The sequence below is a fragment of the Sceloporus occidentalis genome, unplaced genomic scaffold (assembly GCF_023333645.1).
Source record: "Sceloporus occidentalis isolate IW3139 unplaced genomic scaffold, rSceOcc1.0.p SCAF_219, whole genome shotgun sequence".
Classification (NCBI taxonomy): Eukaryota; Metazoa; Chordata; class Lepidosauria; order Squamata; family Phrynosomatidae; genus Sceloporus; species Sceloporus occidentalis.
The window spans coordinates 69,922-93,112 of record NW_028317199.1 but is presented as its reverse complement, the minus strand read 5'-3'; the positions used below and the strand labels follow the sequence as shown (position 1 = coordinate 93,112).

Genomic DNA, 23,191 nt, shown 5'->3' with positions numbered 1-23,191 from the left:
TCCGCTCCCCCATAACTAAGACATACACATACTAACATGCAAAGTCACTTTAATACCATACATTTATAGATGCATACACATACTTCCCCTTTCCTCTTCCTCTCCCTCACACAACTAACCATAGGCTCACCCCTGACACTCTAAACATACACTGACAAACACTCATGCTAACACCATTCACTAAAAGATGCACCCATACACACACAATATTCTGCCCCACACTCACACTAAATCCATACACTGACATACACACATGCTCACACTCACATATGCTAACATCATGTGCTCACACATAAGCTAACATTATACACTTAAATGTCATACAGTAACACACGTGCAAGCTAACATCAGGGCCAGCCCAAGGCAAAATGCCGTCTGGGGCGAATTTTAAAATGCCGCCCCCCCCCCTTATCTACCCTTCCTCTCCCTCCGTCCCTACTGCCCCCCCCCCCATTATCTACCCTTCCACCCCCACCCTTGTACTTACCTTTCAGCAGTCCTGCGGCGAGTCTCCCTGTTCGGTCTCGGTGCCGGCTTGTAATGCTTCCGGCACTCGGCATTACAAGCCGGCACCGAGACTGAACAGGGAGACTCGCCGCAGAGCAGAGAGGGGCGCCGAGCGGGTACTGACAGCTTGGTAAGCGAAAACCACTCGGCGCCCCTTTCTCTCTCTTTCGCTTTAAAAAAAAAAAAAAAAAAGGGCTTGGGGCCCCTTCAAAAGTGCCGCCTGGAGCGTTTGCCCCACTCGGCTCCATTGTCGGGCCGGCCCTGGCTAACTTCATACATCAGCGCCAAACTAGGGTTACCGAGGCACTCTTGGAACTTGGCAGCCACCTGATGACCTAAGTGCAGGCGACAGGTGAATATGGCAGCATATCACATATGAAAAAAACATCATCTCCAAAGTTATACCCCATATACATAGTTTTTTTTATGTTTTCAAAGGCTGAAGATGCTCTCTTTTATATATTATTATATATTTTTTAAACTTTTGGAGTACTTATTTTTTTTTTCTAGTGGGAGATCATTAGGTATGTTGACATCTTCAGGATTTTTTATAGACTAGTAGGGATCTTCCTTGTAACCAGTTGGTACTCCTTATAATGTCATGATAGCATGCCTGGGGTCTGTGAATTTATTTGTTGGGAATTTTATTGTATTTTTTTTACAATTTTTTTAAGTATTCTTTTTAGATTTTATAACTTTTTTTGTAGGATGGTATGTTTATTTGGACATGCTTTAGAGATTTAAAATCATGAAAGTGCATCTATAAGAAAAAATATAGTTGTCTACGTTATATAACTAAAATCTCTGAGATATGACTATTGCCTTTTTTCCCATTTCTTATGTATTATGTGAAAAGTAAAAAAAATAAAAAAAAATATAATATAGAGTAGAGGTTGTTATGTGATATATATATATATATATATATATATATATATATATATATATATATATATATATATATATATATATATATATATATATATATATATATATGCCACAAAGATACATGATTGTGGCCAAATATGTTTCTTCATTAGTAATTTCACAGCACAATGTATATACAATTTAGGACCCTACATTACAGCCTTTTATCCCAAAAGGATGAGTGAATAGATTCCTGTACATCTTAAAAATGAAAAGGTTAATGTGCAAAAAAATATATAAATAGGCTGCAAATGAATCATTAGTTATGAATCGTAAGCAATGAGAGTAAACAGGTCATGAGATCAATAAAATGATGTGATGGATGGATTTTGATATTGAATAGAATTTTTACAGCTTTTTTCAGTGGCTCCAGTTGAAAAATATCTCTCAGAAAAGAAAAAAAAAACTCTTCTCTCCTGCCAAGCAGTCTTTGTACGTTAATGTTATTCTGCTAAAATGCCAGACCCTTTATCTTAGTTCTCCAGAATACTGATAAAATAGGGTTAATGGCAATTTGCTTCTTAATAAATCTGGTCAAGTTCATTTTCCACAAGACACCTTTATATATAGTTATCATTTATTTGCCATTTCATTCAAGAGAAAACAATACAATTGTACAACAGCTGTAACATAATTTCAGATGGTTTTCTAACGATCAATTAGCCTTTTAAACTTAAACTTGGATCAGCAAACGCATGCCACTGGAACACAGGAATGATGGGAGTGATAAAGGGCCGTTGGAACACAGGAGTGATGGGAGTGATAAAGGGCCATTGGAACACAGGAGTGATGGGAGTGATAAAGGGCCGTTGGAACACAGGAGTGATGGGCGTGATAAAGGGCCATTGGAACACAGGAGTGATGGGAGTGATAAAGGGCCATTGGAACATGGGAGTGGTGGGAGTGATAAAGGGCCTTTGTACACCTATGAAGAGATTCTATTAAAAATAATTTCCACCTCCAATGATTTAAACTAAATGGAAGAACTGAGTAGCCGGTTGGATGTTCATATCTTCTGTTTATGTATATTAGCAGATATGTTATATTAAATATATTTCTGATACTTTAGCGTTCAGTACTTTCTCCTTTCCTCTCCAATCGTTCTCTGGATAATCCCCATATTGCTCCCTCGAGTTGTAAAGCTGATCCTGGAGATGAAGGGTGAAAATAGTTCCCTTTCAGTCCTGCTGAGTATCTTTGAGCCTGGATTATAACGTTTAAGGGATTCCAAAATGTTTAACCAAAATACTATGCTATATTATTTATCATATTTCTTATTTTTCTTGTTTTTGAAAGAAAAATATGTAAGAACTACAAGATAAGTTAACGTATATGGTCTTTCTTTCTTTTTGCGCAATCTCACTAGATTTCATTTTTGTTTTGTTAGTTGGTTTGTTAAAAAAGGTACACAGATTTGCTGCACATTACATCCATTTGAAGTAAATTCAACTTTCGCAACCCCCAGAAAGGGGCAAGATGGACTCCAAAGTCTCGGTAGAGGGGCACAGGGGCCGGTCCCTGGTGCTAGGCTGTGAAGGTCAATTAGGGGGCCCTTGTGACAGATGAGGGTTGTCGGGGACCCCTGCTTGCCCGGGCCCCGTACACAGATGGCGGCCCGGCACAGAAAATTATACTCACTACAGAGAAAGTTGTCATGAGAGTTTGGTTTCAACTCCCCAATTTACATTCCATTATTAAGGGCCAACAATAGCACGTTGCTCCAGCCTGAAGGATTTATGTGGCCCTGTATAATGCATAGTTTAATGAGCGAAGATACTTGGAAGAAACCTCTTTGATTTAAATATTAGACTTGTGCAAATGGACCAATAATTCAGGGTTTTTGGTCCATTTGTTTTCGGACAACAAATTTAATTTCCAGCCCTTTAGGTTCGGATGAAATATGCAAAATGCAAATAAAAATTCTGAATTGTCTGCTTCGCTTTCCTTAGTTTTTTGTTGGGGTCCCTTCTTAATTTTGGACATGCCTACAAATTCACAAAATTGACATAGTTCATTAAAAATTTTAATTCAGAAAAATCCATATGCACAAGTCTATGAAATATGCATTATGGCCTTGAGTAGTGTGTCCAGCAGTGGTGGCCGTAGCAGGAACCCCCAGAAATACACCGTAGGGAATTCTTTTTCCCACAATGGGTCTTCAAGCCAAAGGGGGCAGCTCTTTCAAGAGACTGTTAAAAAGTAGGCACACGTTGTTTTATACAGTCCAAGGATAGAACGTCCATCTTGATAAGGGTTTAGGACAGGATAGTGATATTATTATTCCTTTCTCCAAGACAAACCTCTAGTTCAGTGGCCTTGTTGGAGTGTCTTTTCCCATGGAGAATTCAATCAGTCGTGTCGAGTGCAAGAAGTAATTCATAGCATTTTACATGCATTTTCATTCCCCTTAGTTTGATTGAGTTTAATCTCTGTGTATGAGACATCCCGATTCTGTTATCAATCTGTAATGAATTAGCATCTGTAATTGACAGTGTAGTGTTCTTTAAAATCAGTGACAATTGATGAATCTTAATAGGACATCATTTAAAAATCTTGTTGGCTATAAAAGTAAATTGGGTCTGAATACACGGGAAAGCGTGACAACTGTTTGTTGGGGCACATTTTCCCCGGGGGAGGCCGGGGCAAGTTTGACTTCCCGCTAAGAAATGCTGCTGATCCATTACAAGCGGTAAACCATAAACTCGAGGCGTTTAATGGAAGACTCAAGTGTAGCATTACCATTGTACAGCTCTGCGGAATATGATGGCGCTATATAGAACAATAAATAATAATAATGAGGCTTCCTCCAGGGGAGGCAGGAGAACTTCTATGATTCCCTTCAGGCAATCGCTCAGAATGCCGTTAAGTAGGATATATGTAGCTGGCCGTCGGAGCACACTTTGCCACCTGCGTTTCTCCTACGTAGCGGACCCTGCGTTTCTCCTACGTAGCGGACCCTGCGTTTCTCCTACGTAGCGGACCCTCTCCCAGGGGAGGGCTGGCAGCCTAAGGCCTGGGGGGCAAGTCAAGTGAAGTGGCTCCGCCCCCTCGCACTCACCTTTCACCCCTCACGCTGCTCCCATCACTATGCGGCCATCAGACTGCTGGAAAACTGATCTAAACGGCTGCTGGGTGCTGATGCCACCGGCCGGAGCTACTTTAATCCTTTTTTTTTTTTTTATTTAATATGCCGGATCGGCTTGCCATATTAAAAATAAATAAAGTATTAAAGTAGCGCCGGCCGGCAGCATCAGCACGCAGCGGCCGTTTAGATTCGATTTCCAACAATCTGATGGCCGCATAGTGATGGGAGCAGCGTGAGGGGTGAAAGGTGAGTGCGAGGGGGCGGAGCTTTCACCCCTCACGCTGCTCCCATCACTTGGCGGCCATCGCATACGGCCGCTGGGTGCTGATGCCGCCGGCCGGCGCTGCTTTAATACTATTTTTTTTTTTCATTTAATAGCTGATCCGGCTTGCCATATTACATTTTTTTTAAAAAGTATTAAAGTAGCGCCGGCCAGCACCCAGCGACTGTTTAGATTAGATTTCGGGCAGCCTGGGGGGCAATTGCCCCCCCGGCCCAGCCCGCCCCTGCCCTCTCCAATAACAAAGCTCAGAGAATCCACTGGGCTATTAATATGAGAAATCTGAAAACTCTAATCACGTTAGCTGGTATTTTGATTTATACAAAACGAAGACATGAGATGATGAGATGTGCAATAATGATGATGCAATAGTGGTTTCTGTTTAACCCCTTCGCGACCTTTGCCGGTTCAGGACCATCATGACATGGTCACTAAATGACCTTTGACGGTCCTGAACCGTCAAAAAGTAAAATAAGCTTAGAAAGTGATCAACGATCACTTTCTTCGCTTAAACGGCGTTACTGTAATGCCTCGATGTCTGGCCCCTCCCCGAGGCGTCAACAGCCGCCATACAATGTTTTAAAAGCGTTTAAATGGTGTCGCTGGAATGCCTCGATCAGGAGGCATCCAGCGACACCAAACACTTACCTCTGGGTGGGCTGTGACCGCTCCGGAGAGGGGTCACAGCCGCAGCTGCCGGTGTTCTTCGCCATCAGCAAGATGGCGGCCGTCCTGTAAAAGAAACAAACAAGTTTTTAAAGTTCGCTAGATGGTCTAGAGAACTCTGGCTCCACTTGCAGGTTGAATACAGGTACTGCATTCAACCATGCAAGTCAATGGAGCCCAGCTTTCTAATCACAATGTGATTAGTAAAATATTAAAAAAAAAAAAAAAAATATGGAAAAAAAATATGGAAAAAATTAAGTGCTAACATTTAAAAATAATTATGCAGTGATGTCACTAGATGAACCATCCAGTACCAGCAAAATGTGTAAAAAAATATAAAAAAAAAAAGTATTAAAAAAATAAAATAAAAAAATAAAGTTTATTTTGAGCAAGTGCTAAAATTTCTCAAAAATCTCAACAAAGAGTTAAAATAAAAGCACTTCAAATACCCAAGGGGTGTCTAATATAAAAAAAAAAATGGCTGATTGGGTAAATTGGAGTGGCTGAGCTCAAAGATAGGGCATAGGTACAGACTTCCAAAATGGACAAAAAAAGCGCACTTCACAAATGTGGCATTTTAAATCTCAAACTGCACTCAGGAGATGTTCCTGAACACACATTGGGGTGTTGTTTGACAGTGACATATACCAGAACCTGTATATCTATAACTAAAGTACAATTTGTGTGAAAAAAAAAAAAAAAAATTACTATTACAAAGTTTGACAAAGTGTAGTTGCATAATTGGTGCATGGAAAGGGTTAAAATAACAGCATTTGGAATACCCTGGGGTGTCTAGTTTTCAAAAATATATGGTTTGAATGGGTTAAATTGAGTTAACCGGCTTCAAAGATGTTCCAAAGAGGAGATGGAGGCAGAATGACCGGATTTGTTAAAAAAGATTTGGAAATCATAAAACGCTGCTTGTACTTATTGCCCTATAACTTACAAAAAACAGGAAAAAACATAAAAACATTGGGTATTTCTAAACTCAGGACAAGTAGTAGAATCTATTTAGCTAGTTTTTTTACTTGCTTTTTTAGGTGAGTAAAAGATTTTTCAAATAAAAGTCATAAAATTTGTTTTTTTTCAATTTTTCACCAGGTTTTTTTAATTTTTTTTATAGCAAATAAGATACGATCAAAATAATGGTATCTGAAGAAAGCCCATCTTGTCCTGAAAAAAACAATATATAACTTATGTGGGTACACTAAATGGGTGAGGAGAAAATTACAGCTGAACACAAGCACCACAAAAGTATTAAAACAGCCTCGGTCCCACAGGGTACAAAAAGAAAAATGAGCCCGGTCCTTAAGGGGTTAAGAAAACTGTGGTTCTCCCCACAAAACAATAAAGCTAATAAATAATGTGCCATGAGTTCTCTGGGGATCTCCTAATGCCAGTCCTGTTTGCTTAAACTAATCCGGTTTACTTCAGCCGCTACTGATTTCGGTGGACACCAGATCCTCAACTCCGAACATTCTCAGCCGGCAAGGATCACGGTAATATCATTTTATTAACGGTAAAGCAGCTGCCTACCCGTGATTTGGAAAAGTCTTGATTCCGAGTACAGATTGATATCCAAATACCATCCGAAACAGAATTGGTTTCCTTTTAGCCTTCCTCTTTCTTCCTAACCATATCAAAATGAGGATCTTCTTTTTCCCTGTACCGGTGCAATGTGTTGGCGGTATTGATTAATTCTAACATGTCTAGCGGTCTCTGCTCATAAGCTAAAGCGTGATATTCATTTTAAACCCCAGAAGCTGTTTGGAAAATGTATTCATTAGCCAGGCTTGACACGTTTTCTTTATTTATGGTGCAGTAAAGCTATACCTTGCTAGGACGTGCTAAGTATTAAATATATATAAAGTTCCTTTTATTTATGTTCCATAAAATGTCGTTCATACGCGGCTGAATTGGAATCATCGAATGTGATATGTAACCGGGCGATTTAAAGCTTAGAATAATACCTTTCTACTTGACTGGTATTAATATGAAATACAATAAAACATGGGATATTTATAACCCTTAGAAAGGTTGCGGGAAGCATGTGCCAGGTGTGTTGTCACATTTCATCGCAACAGCAAATTAAATTAACTATTAGTACATAAATTAAAGGGGGAAGTCAAGAAGTATGTTTCAAACCTTATTTACATTGTAGCTTCACAATTGCTGTTCATCTACAGGTCATCCCAGCCTCCGCTTGGTCCACGGAGTCTTTCTCTGCCCCTTTCGTTCTGCTGCCATCTTTTCCGACAGGCTTGTATGGCATTGGCTCAGAGGGGTAGTTGCTTGGCTCTCGTGTGAAGCCTGTTGCACGTTTGGAGAACCATGTGCTGTCCTCATGGTCAGAGAGGTCTTTCTTACCTAAAATACGCTGTTGGCTTTACTGATCCCTGGGAAAAAAAGGCAATCAGTGTCAACTTTAGCTGGATTCCACTAGGGTATGGGAAGAGCTTTTGGGTGACCATACCAAGGCTATGGATTCACCACAGCTTTGCTGGTACCCTTGGGCGCGGGCATCCACCTGTAACACCTTCTTACTTCACAACTCCACAATTAAATGAAACAGTTCTATTAAAATCTTACAAAACATACCAATCGCCTATCATCCTCGCGACTCACAGATGCCTTAACCCCGTCTAGAAAGTACCCTTTTTCTGGCGCAGAATGGTTATATCTCAGGGTGACGTCATTTTTTTTTTTTTTTTTATAACTTGTTTGTGACCTCAGCGTTTTCTAAAGCGTTGTAAAAATGATGGTGTGTAATAATATTATTAGTCATTATATGAGTAGTAATTTACATGGGACGTATATTTCAACCTGCAACTTTACTCTTTATTACTTATTTAGCATCAAAATGTTCTGAATCTCTAATACGTGAAAAATGTTTTTTCCCCCCACTTCCAACCACATCCATTTGGGGATATCTTTCAATAATGCATACCAAAAGACAGCAAGAATTCAGCGCATGCCTAGTAAATATCATTAAAAGCCATAAATATTGAGGATACCATCACGAATTCCTAAACCAGCCACTACGTCAAAGTACCCCAAGTTTGACGAGTCCTATGTAAATTTTCAGGGCTATATATGCTATAATATATAAGGAGCTGAAGGGACTTTTCTGTAGTGTCAGGCTAAGCAATATATGTCCATATAGTGTGATGGAATCCTCAATATTCATGTCTTAGATGTGAGAATTTGTCGCTGAGCATGTGCCAAAATCTTGCTTTGTTTTGTGTACGTATTGGTCATTATTATTAACCCGGGAATCAGAATTTTTATGCCTTTAATGCTTTTTAGGTTGTGCGCCCCTATTTTTGTATAATAATGCATATGATATGACTGCATAACAGATACCCTACATTAAGAGGATGATTAACGGTTTAACTTGTAATTTGCTTGAATAGCATACTATACTTAGTGAAGCATTTTAGTATCAAATACTCCAACTTAAACCAACTTATTACATATTTTTACTTAACTGAATAATTGTGTCATTTAATGGATATGGTTCCCTTATTCTGTGTAGAAAGACCCTTCACGCAACTATTCAGTTTTCATGTTTATTTTGAATTAACGAGTCACTACTATCCTTTACATTGTCGGTGTCGGTGTTCTGATAATGTACGCAAGTCATTTTCCTTCTACTGCGGTAGTTTCAATTCATTTCTAAATGCAAAAGTCTGCCATCATCCGATCTCTGCTTTTGGTAGTTTTCACATGGCTTTACATTTACCTTGCTGCAAAAAAAAAAAAACCCACTTCAAGCAATTTCCAGTTATTGACCCCAAAATGGCATCTGATTTCTCACTGAACAAACATACCTGGAATCCTGTAGCATCCCTTTTGTAAGGCCAGAGTCTAGATCCCCAAAAATATAAGAGAGCAAAACTCGAAACAAAGTAAAAGTGAGCAAGTTACTCAATAAAAAAAAAAAAAAACATGCGCCGTTCAGCTAGGACCAGGTTTAAATCTCTGGCTCAGACTCATATCTCATTTCCCCCAAGCAGAACGTCATGGCGGATCGGAATAAATGTCCCCCTATAATCACATTTTGGTTCTGCATGAAGCCAGCTGCAGAGTTTAATGCTCTGGGTCTGTAAATCCAAAAGTTGAATTGTTATGCTATATTCTACTTGTTATGTCCTGCCTACCCATTGTACAGCGCTACAGAATATGATGACGCTATATAAAACAATAAAAAATAACAATATTTATTATTATTAACGATCACGATTATTGAAGCACCAGGTGATGCGCAGTTATATTGCAGATATCTCCCAGAACTATTTCTGAGCTCCTAGAAAAAGGGGCATCAGGGGAGGAAAAAGTGACTTCAATTAGAAACGTAGAATTGGGGGGATGATAAGAACCATTCAGCCCATGTAGTTTGCCCATTTTCCCTGATTTAAGGACTCACTTTAATCACTCTTTGATCTTCTCTTAGATTCAGGATCTGTCCATTTGCCTGTCCTATGCATGTTCATATCCAATCATTGTATTTAGCCCTACCACTTTCACTGGGAGGCTGTTCCACTTATCCTAGTAAAGTAAAAATGTTCTCCCTTAAGCAGTAAACTTGGCAGGTATGCTGAGCTGAACTGGATGTTTATTGTCTAACTCATCTTCTATAAAATCAGAGCTGTGCATAACCTATACAGCGCTAAGGAATATGATGGCGCTATAGAAAACATTAAATAATAAATAATAATAACCTTTTTACCCACAACTAGCTTTTCCGTTAGTATGTATGAAAATTAAACTGCTGGCACAAAACTTTTCAATGCAAATGGAATAGCTTCCTTTTTAACGACAACGGCTAATTGGATTTTTACAATACCACCTATCTGATGGCTTTTACTATTATGTTGGAAGCATTTTTTTTTCTATACATATATATATATAATTTATTTTTTTATTTTTCTTTTAGGTTTAATTCGCCTCCAAGAACTCATCAAAGCACCATCAAGATACAACATCAAAATAAAAATTCGCCAGTTACCCTCAGGAAATAAGGACGCCCGCCCCTTGTTAAAAGAAATGAAGAAAGCCCAGGAATTTTATGTGATATTTGACTGTTCGCACGAAACCGCGGCAGAGATCCTAAAACAGGTAGTCAAGTAACTTTAATATATTTACATCTTACGCATTGTGCTGCAAGCCAACAACTTTTTTTCTTCTTCATTTTGTTATTTTTCCCCCTGAAATAAGCAACGAAAAATATACTGATTACACAAAAAATATATTAATGTACAGCTTCAGACGGAAATCCTTGGCCGCTCCGTTCTAAAATATGGCACCGCTCCGCTAATACAAAACATTAATTGCTCTCTCTAGTGGGGTAAGCATAAACGTTAGCAGATCTGTCATTTTATTCTTTTCTTTCAAGGCTCATTTATCATATCTATGGCAATGAGCCATAAGTGGCTGCTTTTGTGCCACATGACAACTAAATGTCCCTTGCTAAATTATGAAAACGATAAAAGTTTATGTGATTAAATCATTATTTCTGGGATTTGTTTGGACATTCAGCAGCACTAGGAATAAATCTAATATTGCTGGATTTAGCACTGGACGGGAATGTATTGAACACTATGGAACTTTACCGGTGGTCCCCCTCTTCTAAGCTGCCTGTATGGGAGGAGCTTGCCCTAGAACACCTTTACTGGGTGGGGAGAGGGAGGGAAGTGGGGCGGGGTGTAGGGCAAGAGTGGCTAGGGAAGTGGGCGGGGTGTAGGGCAAGAGTGGCTAGCGGAGTGGGAGGGAAATGGACGGGGTGTAGGTCAAGAGTGGAGTAGGCATGACCAAACTGGAGCACTGATGATCATCTGTGCCATTTATGGTACATATGTGTTTTTGGCACGATAAGCTCACTGAGGATGGGCGTTAACAATACTTCATCAAGAATTAAAATGTACGACCCGTCTGCACCTGGCTTACGGTGCTTGGGAATAGCCTTGCGCATGACTGCTGATTTCTGAGCCGCTGGGATACTCCGTTAATCTAAATTTAGCTTCGCCAAGTCTCCCCACTTTAGTAAAATACCCCTCCTGGTGTGGATCCTTCGAAACACAGCTGTATGCCAACTCCATACGAAGCACAAGAGGGAGACGCGCCAGGATAGCACTTAAAGCATAAAATTACCTGTTAGATAGATGCCATGCTGCTTGGTAGAGCTGCCAGCCTTGCTATATATAATATATATAAATAAATAGTATATACCATTGAGACTGCGTCTGGCGCCCGGTGCTATGGGCATTTCATATAACTTTCTTCATAACAGAATGAGCACTCTCAGGATTTAAGTTTTAGCTGGTGGCAATTCGTTCAACGTTTCTAGCTTTCTAAATTTAACCGAGTGCTCATTATTATTTATATATACACATACTGATATTGCTATTGCTAGCCCAGTGCTCAAATCAGCCTGCTGGGGTGATCCCGGATGGATTATACCTAGGGGATGGTGGAAATGCATCGGGACTTGCTCTTATCTGCCAGTGTTTGACTTGGTCCTAAGGGCAAGAGACCAAGCCAAAAAAGTAATGAATGCCACAAAAATCAAATACTATTTTTTTTCTCCCTGTACTTTCTCTGTCGCAAGTTATTCACCCAGATTAACCTACAGAAGGGTTGAGCCCTGCAATAGGGACTTCAGCGTTCTTAATACTGTGGAGGCTCAGTTAGAGGCAAATACTTTGGGAACGGAGTAGTAGATCGCAAAAGCACTTGCCAGAGGGCCGGATACCTGTATATTGGAGATGCCCTGGGTAGATGCACAGGACAGGTAGCCCCAGGATGGCAGGTCAGGTACACAGAACAGGTAGTCAGCCAATGCCAGGTAAAGCACAATAAGCAGGTAGTCCGACGTAGCCAAGGTCAGTACGCAGAGCCGGTAGTCCGAGTACACAGAGCAAGTCAGCAAGGAACAAGGATCGGGCAGTACAGCCGTCGGGTCGGCACCAAGTGCTTGGAGACCTCGGCCCGGCTAGCTTCAGCTTGGGTGCCGGTAACTCAGGGAGTGAGGAACGAGCTTCTTTCCTGTTCCAGTACTCACCGCTGGGGAAACTATTCTAATTATTTTGATTGTGTTGCTGCCGTGGCACGGTACAGAGCAGTTTATGGCAGGCAGATCTTGCAGATAAATCAAATTTAATAAGTCTCAAGTAAGGATCTCCCTTTTACGGACTCTACGCCTGTCTGGAACATGTCTGGGTTATTATACTCGGTAGTGCTTGGTCATATTTTTTCTAGTGACTGGTGTTGATTTAGCAGTTTGTGAAGGAGGCATAACGAGATGTTTCAGCCGTAAATCCCATTGACTTAAATCGAAGCTGGAATCGGAATGAGAACGCATCACACAGCTCGGTGAATTACCCCATTAAGCCGATGCGTCTTCTCTGAATGATGGGAAACGAAATAACAGAGAGACAATACGGGATAAACGGTTGGAAGATTTATTTATAGCTGAATGTGGATTCACGGTGTTTCCATATTCTTCAGTGTTCTTCTATTCCCTATTAAGTCATAATTAATACCAGAAAGCACCCTTCCCCTAGATTTCATTGTTAACCCTTGGTTAACGTTTCTAAATATAATGAATGCTATAGAACCCTACTGCCCCTTTGATGCAATATGGCCTACAGCGGTTGTGGGGGTCCACAGTGGGTCCCTTAACTCATGACATTGCTAAGGTTTTCTGTAATTATTGCTTATTTCACACCTTTTTTCTTTTTCAACATAATCTAACTGCAGATAATTACAAATTCTTACGTGTCTTGCAAGCCAACAATTTTACACGATCAACGCTGTGCAAACCTATGAAGAATGCCATCCCTCGATAGTATTTGCAAGTAAACTGGGTTATGATTGATACAATAATAGAAAATAAATGTATGCAAAGTTCCATCTATACATAGATAGAGAGATTAGATATACATGATTATTGTATGAAATGTGCTAATATTACATACTGCATATATGAATTATGGCTCCAAGGCAATGTAAATCTAGTTGTATGTAGCGCTTATGAATGTGGAAAGAGTTTGAATGGTTATTGCTTGTGGAAATGAATGTGGGCTTTTAATCTCCGAAATCATACATCTCCATTGTGGTTCACGGATCCAAGGTCCCATCTGCTTTTTCTATTATGTGGCTCCCCATTCAGGAGAACGAGCAGACCTGATAACGACTCTTCTCAGTAGGTCTTATACAATGGTGCGACGAAGGCAGATATTTTATAACACAAAACAGCTCTTCAATTAAAGTACACACACATTGCTGCTTTTACTGCTCAGTTATACAATTCTAGAAATACTTACAATTATTATAATTGTTGAGCCTTGATAAGCCCGATTGGGTTCAAGTGTCCTGTATGGCCACAATGTGTAGCAGACAAAGGGTCTTGATTGAATCACCTGTTAAAAAAAATAAGTATTTTCCATAAACACACACTAAAATCATACTTATTACATTTATTTATACAGCTTCAGCATATTCCAGAGCGCTGATACAATAGGGGACTCACAAGTGAGCCATTTAACTCCTAGGAAATCCAAAAAATAATCACTGCTTAAATGCATGTATCCATTTGGTGTGCATATCCATTAATCATAGCACAGCGTGCTCATTAAAATTTCTAATTAACATTATTGTAAGTTATTGCCATGGCAGAAGCTCATTACGCTCAATGTGGGATAGCCAGTAGTGTAAGTAGCATAAGGATGAAAGTAAAAATATATGATTAAATAAGAATCCATCCCTTTGAAAGTTATTGCTGATCAGGTCAGGTAATAAATACATCTTTGTAACTCCTAATTGAAATAATTTTGTGTAGGAGTAGGTTAGAGGCTCGTCCATGCTTTGCCATTCATTACCAGTGTTAATATAATAATTTAGCTGTCACCATCAGTGAATCACTGCAGAGACTCTAGTTTAATCTGATGCTCTAAAGCGAGGTATCTCGGGGCTAGTGGCCCTAAACCCTTTACTGTAATGTTAAAGGAACAGGCACAGCAAACATGCCTGTTCCTGTATGTTAAATACTGTATATGAATGTACAGTATATACAGTATCACACATCATACCATAATTCCCTCTGTTTCTACCAATCTTTAGTCCCTGGCAGGGCCGGCCCAAGACAAAATGCCGCCTGGGGCGAAGTTTAAAATGCCGCCCCCCCCCCCCATTATCTACCCTTCCTCCCCCGTACTTACCTTACAGCAGTCCTGCGGCGAGTCTCCCTGCTCGGTCTCGGTAAGATGTCATCTTCCGGCGCTCAGCATTACAAGCCGGCACCGAGACCGAGCTAGAGGGCTTGTAGAGGAGAGAGAGAGGGGCGCCGAGCGGGTACTGACAACTTGATAAGATAAAACCACTCAGCGCCCCTCTCTCTCTCTTCTCAGCTTTAAAAAAAAAAAAAAAGGGCTTGGGGCGGCACTTTGGAGCGGTTGCCCCACTCGGCTCCATTGTCGGGTCAGCCCTGGTCCCTGGGCTATTAATCTAGTTGTTGTCTCTGTAAGTCAACTACTACTACTACTCGTTATGTCCTGTCTACCCATTGTACAGGGCTATGGAATTTGATGGCGCTATATAAAACAATAAATAATAAATAAATAATAAGCCCTAGCTTTGAGATAAAAAATGTTCTGTATACATTCTTACCAACTTTAAAAATGCCCCAGGACATCTGATCACGACTCTTCCCATATCAGTTTAGTGGTGCTATGGCAGGGCTGCACAGTTCGAGTCCTTGAAGGCTGCAAATGGGCCAAATCTTTGGACATCCCAAATTGTGGCACCACAATTAAAACAAATAATAATAAACTACAACATTTATGTCCTGTTTGCCGCCCTTGAGGACTGGAGTTGCTCAGCCCTGAACTATGACACCCCTTTTTTTCTGCATGTACTTTCCATTTATCTCATACCAATATTTTATTGCCCCCTTTGTTATGGAATCAAAAGAACAGAAATATAAGTTTTCAGAAATTCATTTTTTTTATGCAGCTAGAAACTAGAAGGCAATGTATTGTAACCTTAAAACAAGAAAATTCAATTTATTTTCAATTGTATTGCAGAGGGGAGAAAAAAAATCTATCAGTAAAGTAAATTGGGTTGTAAAAAGGTTAGCAAAAAAATGTATATTTTTAGCATTGAGCATGTCTTGGGATGCGCTATTTATTGCAACTCTCTTGGCCATGCTGTGAAGATGTATAGAGGGATACACGGAAAAAGTTGGGTCTGTCGCCCCTCCTCTGCCCATTAATTTCCTCGGACAGATCTTTGGTCTATATGTTGTTCTAACCTTCTTCTTTCATTAGATTTTGAGATATCATCAAGGTTTTGTGGCATAAGGCGCTCTAGGAATGAATGTTAACGCACCTTAAAGTGATGGGGTTATCAAAAGGCTACCATAAATAGAATGGAAGGAGGCAATGGGAAAGTCATAAATCTAAAAAGGGAAATATATTTGCACAAATATAAGGTATCGGAAAACCCATTCTTCATGTCAAGAGAGAAGTATGTTTTTAACAAGGTTTTGAGTGCTGTTGGCATGTGCCTTCAAGAAGCCTTCTACCAAAATGTCAAGGGGTTCCGTTATGAAGGGTGCTTTTCATTTTATAATAAAATAATATATTCAAAAAGAATACATAATTGTTTAATCATGTAAAATTTTGCATCATTCCTAATTTTTTTGGGTGTACTTCTCAAGGCCGGCATTGAACCTGAAAAAGTTGGAAGCTACAAGCTGTCTGTTTGGCCTAGAATGCAGACGGCTTATTTAGTTAAATGTAGCAGGGCTCAGGAGCCGTTATTGTTATATGGAGATATGAGGTATAAGAGGTGTCATCTGGCGCTGGTCCACTGGGCTTTTGCCAGGTTTGGCAATTTTTGTGTCAGAAAGCTGTGTTTCGGCTTTTATGGAGACTCTGAGCTTGGAAGGTCCTCACCTACAAACTTGCTGGCTGAGAGTTATTTCTTAGTTGCAACCGGCATCCTTCTGTAGAACGGGCCCTTAACTCAGCAGAAGATTTAGAAGCTGTTACTCGATGAGTTTAATAAACATTCTAATAGAGATATTTTGCTGCATAAAAACCTGAAGCTACGGAGGTCTGGAGTTCGGCTGTCCTTCTCAGCACCCTTTTAGCACCGAAGAGGTTGTGGAAATGGTTAGACTATAAATGGACCAAGTCTAGCGTCGGAGTGTTTGTGTCAGTAGAAGTTCAGCGCCAGCTCTGATCATCACTGTGCTGGATGTAGACTTAACAACTTCTTTGATGATGTCCATAAACCTGCGTTCTAATCCTTTAAACCATATGGGTGTATTGTTTTACAATACAAGTTTATTTTTCTTGTTGCCTGTTCTTTCACATCTTTATCCTTCTATTATTCTCCAATGAATTATGTCTGATCATCTTTGCCACAAACCGACAGGCACAACTGGCCAGGGTCTTGCTGTCCTTGGGTAATAACGGCCTCAGGACAGCCAGCGATGCTGAGTCAGCATAACACAGATTTAAGACTAAACGTAACCCTCATTCATTTTGAATGTTTGCAGTGAGATGGTACAAAGAAGAGCTATATATATATATTATTAATTCTTTTTTTTTTTTTTTACAAATTTATGCAGAAGATAATCCAAAAGATCTTTCTTTAACTCCCTAAAAAAAAAAATAGACTTTTTATAGGCTTTAAATACATTAATTGAGTAACAAATCTGTTTTTTTCTGAAACCAAAGCTTAATTTCATCTATTTATCCTGGGAAGGGATTTTTCTGTTGGTTCCGTGGGCCGTTTAAAGCAGTAATCATCACGTGTGAATACACATTAGGAAATCATTTCTTATTTTTGGCTCCCGTGGGTACGGCAGAGAAGCAGACGTGGAGATCTTCTTTTATCAGGACGCGTATTCTTCCTTCTCGGTGATTTCAAAGCCTTTCCTTTTCCTTTACGGAATTATTTTGACAGGCAGCAACTTGGCGTAACTGTGGCTTTAATTAAGTGAACAAATCCATTGCTTTCATTTAGCCGAGCCGAATTACTTTGGTTTTATCATTCTCATGTTGAACTGCTATTTAACCTACTCGGTCCTGGTAGGGTCTGAAATACAGCCATGGCTTTCGGGGGTGGGGTGGAGAACCCATATTTCCAATATGCATTAGCATAAAGACCTAGATTATACATAAAGTGCTACAAAACCAGGATAGATTCTTCGGGGGCAGCTAGGGCTCTGGCAATTGCCCTTAGAGCTCTTTATATTTGTGTTCTCCTTGAAGTTCCAAATGTAACCACCAGAGGGCCTACAGTAACACAGACTTGAGACAGCATTGACATCCTGACTTGATCCTTTCTTTGCTCACTTTGTCTTTCTATGCATTCCCTTTCTTTAATTTGTTTCGGACAGGACTGGATGTTACATACTGAACATATTGTCCTGAGATGCTTTATTACTGGGTCACTTGACTGAGGACCCCCATTCGTACCATAAATACATTTGAACCAACTATGAAACATATATAGTATAGGATTATAGGATTAGCATCCAATCCTCCCCGTTGTCTTGTAACTCATTATGCTTTTCAAGTAAAACTAATTCTGTTTTTATTTATCTTTTGTTCTTACAGATACTTTCAATGGGAATGATGACCGAATACTATCACTATTTTTTTACCACAATGGTAAGCCACTCAATCAACATGAACATATAAACTTGTATCTGTACTATGTGTGTCTTATATTTGCCTGATATATATATATATATATATATATATATATATATATATATATATATATATATATATATATATATAGTTATATTTGTAGTTGGAAAAAAATGCATGTAATATTGAATAAAACATTACAGTACAAATTTAGAGCGATTGATTTGTACTTAAAATAAGTCAAATGTGTTCTTATACTCTGTATTGCTTATCTCCTCTTTCCATTACATTAAACAGAGTTACAAGAGAGTTAATGTACATTACAAGAATACATTTCATATTATTAATCATGCAGCACTTCCAGGCTATTTGGGATTTTTCTCTGGTTTAACAGATGGAAAGAAAATGTCTGGTAAAATCCAGTAAAACACTTAAAACCTATGCCCTGTTTCTTTGGCATCCGTACCAAACATTTATGGACATTTAGGACCAGTGCCACGTAGTATGCAACGCTTGTAATACTTTATATAGCTACAAAGGTTTCCAGACTCGAGTATCAAGGAAGTCATTACACAATGACTGGATCGTTTCCATGCTCCATCCATGGAGATCTCTCTCTGTGGATCCAAAAGGTGTGATAGACGGGACTGGACAGTGTGTGTTGTGTGTTTGTTTTCTTCTAGATGTGGGCTGCTTCATTACTGAGACAGGTGACTGGACCTGGCTGAATGTCATGTAATTGTAAAACTTCATCGGTATCTTCTTCAGATGTAGGAAGTGATGTTTTTGGGAAAGAAAAAGTAGGGATATACCTGGGAGCTTCCCAGAATTGGCTGCCTGGAGCCCCCTATTCCCCCATCATCCTTTGAGGTATATGAATTGGGTGGAATGTAGGCAGGGAGTTGGGATGAAGAAACTCAGCGTTCCTACCCGGTGATTTAAGATCGTAATCCAGAGCCCAAGAGAAGCCGCGCTTTACCTGGAGATCCTGAGTGAGACCTGGCAAGTACCCAGGCATGGGGTAATTCTAGCCATGTCCATTCCAGACTATACCCCATCCTCAGCCCACTTTCTGTAGGAAAAGCTGTTTATGCTTCTCTCACAAAGCCTGAGGACATGACGGATATATCACAAAATGTGCGGAGAATTTCATGTACCGGTTTTTATCACCATATCTGAAAAAAAACTCCATCCAATCATCACTTTGACTTCACATTTGATTACACTAAGCATGAAATCTCATTTCTGATACATAACGGGCATTAATCATTATTCAATTACTGCAGAGTCATTGTGATTAGAATCAAGTGACTTAATTTATTTAATTTCCCCGCTAGCTATTTTCCCTATAAAGTCTTCTTATAGCAAAAGACACGGCTAAACCTACATTAACTAACATGCAAGTACGGCCAATGGGAATAGTAGACCTTAAAAAACTAACATAAACATGTAATGTTTAATATTATAAAAAGCATGCTTGGTCACTTGGTGAGATATGTGTAATTTTTCCAGTTTTAATTATTAAAAAATAAATTAAATAGTATTAACATAACAAACCCATAAATATGTTCTGCTGTACACACATAAGCAAGAATTAAGTGCACAAAAGTGTCGGAGTAAAACATGTAGCCGTTCTCCAAGGCTAACAAAAACCCGGTTTCGCTCTTTCCAATTTTGCACTAACCAGGGAAAAAATTCCTTCTTGACCCCAAAATGGCAGTCAGATTTCTCCTTGGATCAATAAACTGTTTCCCCATAATTACAGATTATATCCCCGAATATTATGTTTTTCCAGGTATCCATCCAGTTGCAGTTTTAACGTCTGTACAGACTCTGATAAAACTACCTCTGCAGGCAGAGAATTCCACATCCTTATTGTCCTTACTGTAAAAATCCCTTTCCTCTGCTTTAGTCTAAATCTCCTTTCTTCCAGTCTGAACGCATGACCACGTGTCCTATGCATAGTCCTGTTATGAACAGATTTCCACACAATGGTTTGTATTGGCCCCGAATATATTTATATAATGTTATCATATCCCCTCCGAGGCAATGTTTTTCTAAACTAAACAGATTTAAATTAGTTAACCTTTCTTCATAAATATAGTGCTCCATTCCTTTTATTAATTTTGTAGCCCGCCTATGCACCCTTTCTAGTGCTATGATATCCTTCTTTAGAATAGGTGCCCAAAATTGCACAGCATATTCAAGGTGCGGCCTTACCATTGATTTATTGAGGCAACATTATATGTTTATCCCGCGACTTGATGCCTCTTTTATACACGACAATACCTTACTGGCCTTAGCAACCGCAGACTGACATTGCACATTGTTGCCTAGTTTGTTGTCTATAACAATTCCCAAATCCTTCTCATTTGTCATTACCCCTAATTCACTACCGTTTAGGGTGTAGGTTTCTTGTGCATTCGCTACCCCGAAGTGCATAACTTTACATTTATCTACGTTGAATTTCATCTGCCATTTGTGTGCCCAGTCCCCCAGTCTATCTAGATCCCTCTGCAGCACAGTAATATCCTGCTCGCCCTGTATAACTTTACCTAGTTTAGTGTCATCTGCAAACACAGAAACCTGACTTTCAACGCCTACTGCCAGGTCATTTATAATTATGTTGAATAAAATTGGTCCCATCACAGAACCCTGAGGGACACCACTTACCACTTTTGACCAGCTTGAAAATTTACCATTTATAACAACTCTCTGTTCTCTATCTCTAAGCCAATGTTCTACCCAAGAACAAGAATTTGCATCTAGACCAATTTCCTTCAGTTTGAATACTAACCTATTGTGTGGAACCGTGTCAAACGCTTGGCAAAATCCAAGTAGATTACATCCACTGCAACACCCTGATCGACACTTCTACTTACTTCTTCATAGAATGCAATTAAATTAGTTTGACAGGACCTATGTTTCATAAAACCATGCTGATTTTTGTTAATACTGTTTTTCCCAAGGAATTCTTGAATATTATCCCTAAAAAGCCCTTCAAATACTTTCCCAGCCACGGAAGTTAAGCTAACAGGTCTATAATGTCCGGGAAAAGAAAAAATGTCGGTGCGCTAAGCTAGTCACAGGCTCAAATAATACAAATGTATAATACGAGGCCTACCAAACAGGTGTAAGCATGCCTCTCATTTATATTATGTTTATATATTTGTTGCCAACTTTATTAGGGTAAGAAGCGCAGACAGTTTTTGTTTTTTGTATACATTGTACAGCCAATACACTGTTTTTGCAGCATGTTTACACCTGTTTGGTAGGCCTCGTATTATACATTTGTATTATTTGAGCCTGTGACTAGCTTAGCGCACCAACATTTTTTCTTTTCCCTGTTTGCACATATTTGAGGTTGTTGGCTCCTCATCGGTCTGGTTGCTTTCCAGGGGTTAATAGGGAGGAGGTTTAATTGCACCTCCCCCAACACATTAATAAGGTTTTGGTAGCAGTATAAACTGCTTTGTGTGCCCACTATGTAGGAGGTGAGAGTAGGTTCTCACCCTATTGAGAGTGCCTTGACGTGGCGGGTGAGCTTAATTATGCTTTGGCCAATTCATATAACCAAAACCTCTCATTTATATTATGTTTATATATTTGTTGCCAACTTTATTAGGGTAAGAAGCACAGACAGTTTTTGTTTTTTGTATCTATAATTTCCGGGCACAGAGTTTGAACCCTTTTTGAAAATAGGAACCACATCTGCCTTCCTCCAATCCTCTGGTATAATTCCTGAAAGAAAAGAATCCCGGAAGATTAGAAACAGAGGTTCACTTATTTCCTGACTCAGCTCCTTAAGTACTCGTGGGTGAATACCGTCAGGCCCCGGAGCTTTGTTAACATTAATTTTCTTTAGTTGCTGCAGCGCCTGTCCTCCACTCATCCACTCACAGTTTGACTGAAAATTTTTCTCAGTGGTCCTATGTATATCCATTGCCATAGGTTCCTCCTTAATATATATACTGAGTAAAAATAGTCATTTAAAGTTTCTGCTTTTTCCTGGTCCTCCTTGACCAACACTCCCCTCTCTGTTTTTAATGAACCTACATTTTCATTTTTTGTTTTTTTAGAATGTATGTACTTAAAGAATGTTTTGGGGTTAGTTTTGCTCTCTTTGGCAATCACCCTCTCATTTTCTAGTTTAGCCCATTTAATCACCTTTTTGCATGCTTTATTGACTTCCTTATATCTTATATAGGATGCCTCTGATTCGTCTGATTTAAATGCTGTAAAAGCCATTTTCTTATTTTTAATTTTCTGCTTAACGTCCCCACTAAGCCACATCGGTTTCAATTTGTTTCTTTTATATTTGTTTCCTAGTGGTACATACCGAGAAGTGTACCCTGCTAATATTTGTTTGAAAATACTCCATTTTTCCTCAGTATTTTTATCCCTGAAGAGTTTTTGCCAGTCAATAAGTTGTAAAGCTGCCCTTATCTTATTGAAATTGGCCTTCTTAAAATTATACGTTTTAGTACTCCCTATGGGCAATTTCTTTTTTGCGTTTATTTCAAAAGAGACCATATTATGATCACTATTACCCAAGTGCTCCCCCACTTGAATGTTAGACACAAGATCAACATTGTTTGTTATCACCAGATCCAGACAAGTATCCTTTCTAGTTGGTGCTGGTACCAGTTGTGACATGAATGTGTCATTTAACAGGTTCAAAAACCTGAATCCCCTTGCAGAACTACTAGTCCCCCTATCCCAATTTATGTTCGGGTAATTAAAATCTCCAGTAATTAACGTGCTACCCAGATGTGTAGCTTTCTCAATTTGCTCTAACAGCTGCTCTTCCTCATCATTAACATTAGGTGGTTTATAACATATCCCAACCAGTAGTTAATTTCCTTTTTTTTGCCCCAAGTTGATATCTACCCATAAAGCTTCCACATATCCCTTGGAGTAAAGATTCTAATCTAAGCGGCTAAAATTGGTGGCAGCCTGTGGCAGAGCCAGCATTATTTACGCAATTTCCTGTCCCAAATTTCTCCTTCATGCTTACAAATGCTGCCTAAACCAACAATCAGGAACTTAACAGGGGAGAGAACT

At 39.4% G+C, this 23,191-nt stretch overlaps 1 protein-coding gene across 1 annotated transcript in view; it reads left to right on the top strand.

The window, feature by feature from the left end:
- Nucleotides 1-23,191, top strand: part of LOC149277293 (glutamate receptor ionotropic, kainate 1-like) — an 85,698-nt gene that overhangs the window by 4,743 nt on the left and 57,764 nt on the right. Inside the window, exons 3-4 of the mRNA XM_089503070.1 lie at nt 10,399-10,580; nt 18,092-18,145. Of these exons, the coding sequence (XP_089359196.1) occupies nt 10,399-10,580; nt 18,092-18,145 (236 nt within the window). The remainder of the gene's footprint in view (nt 1-10,398; nt 10,581-18,091; nt 18,146-23,191) is intronic.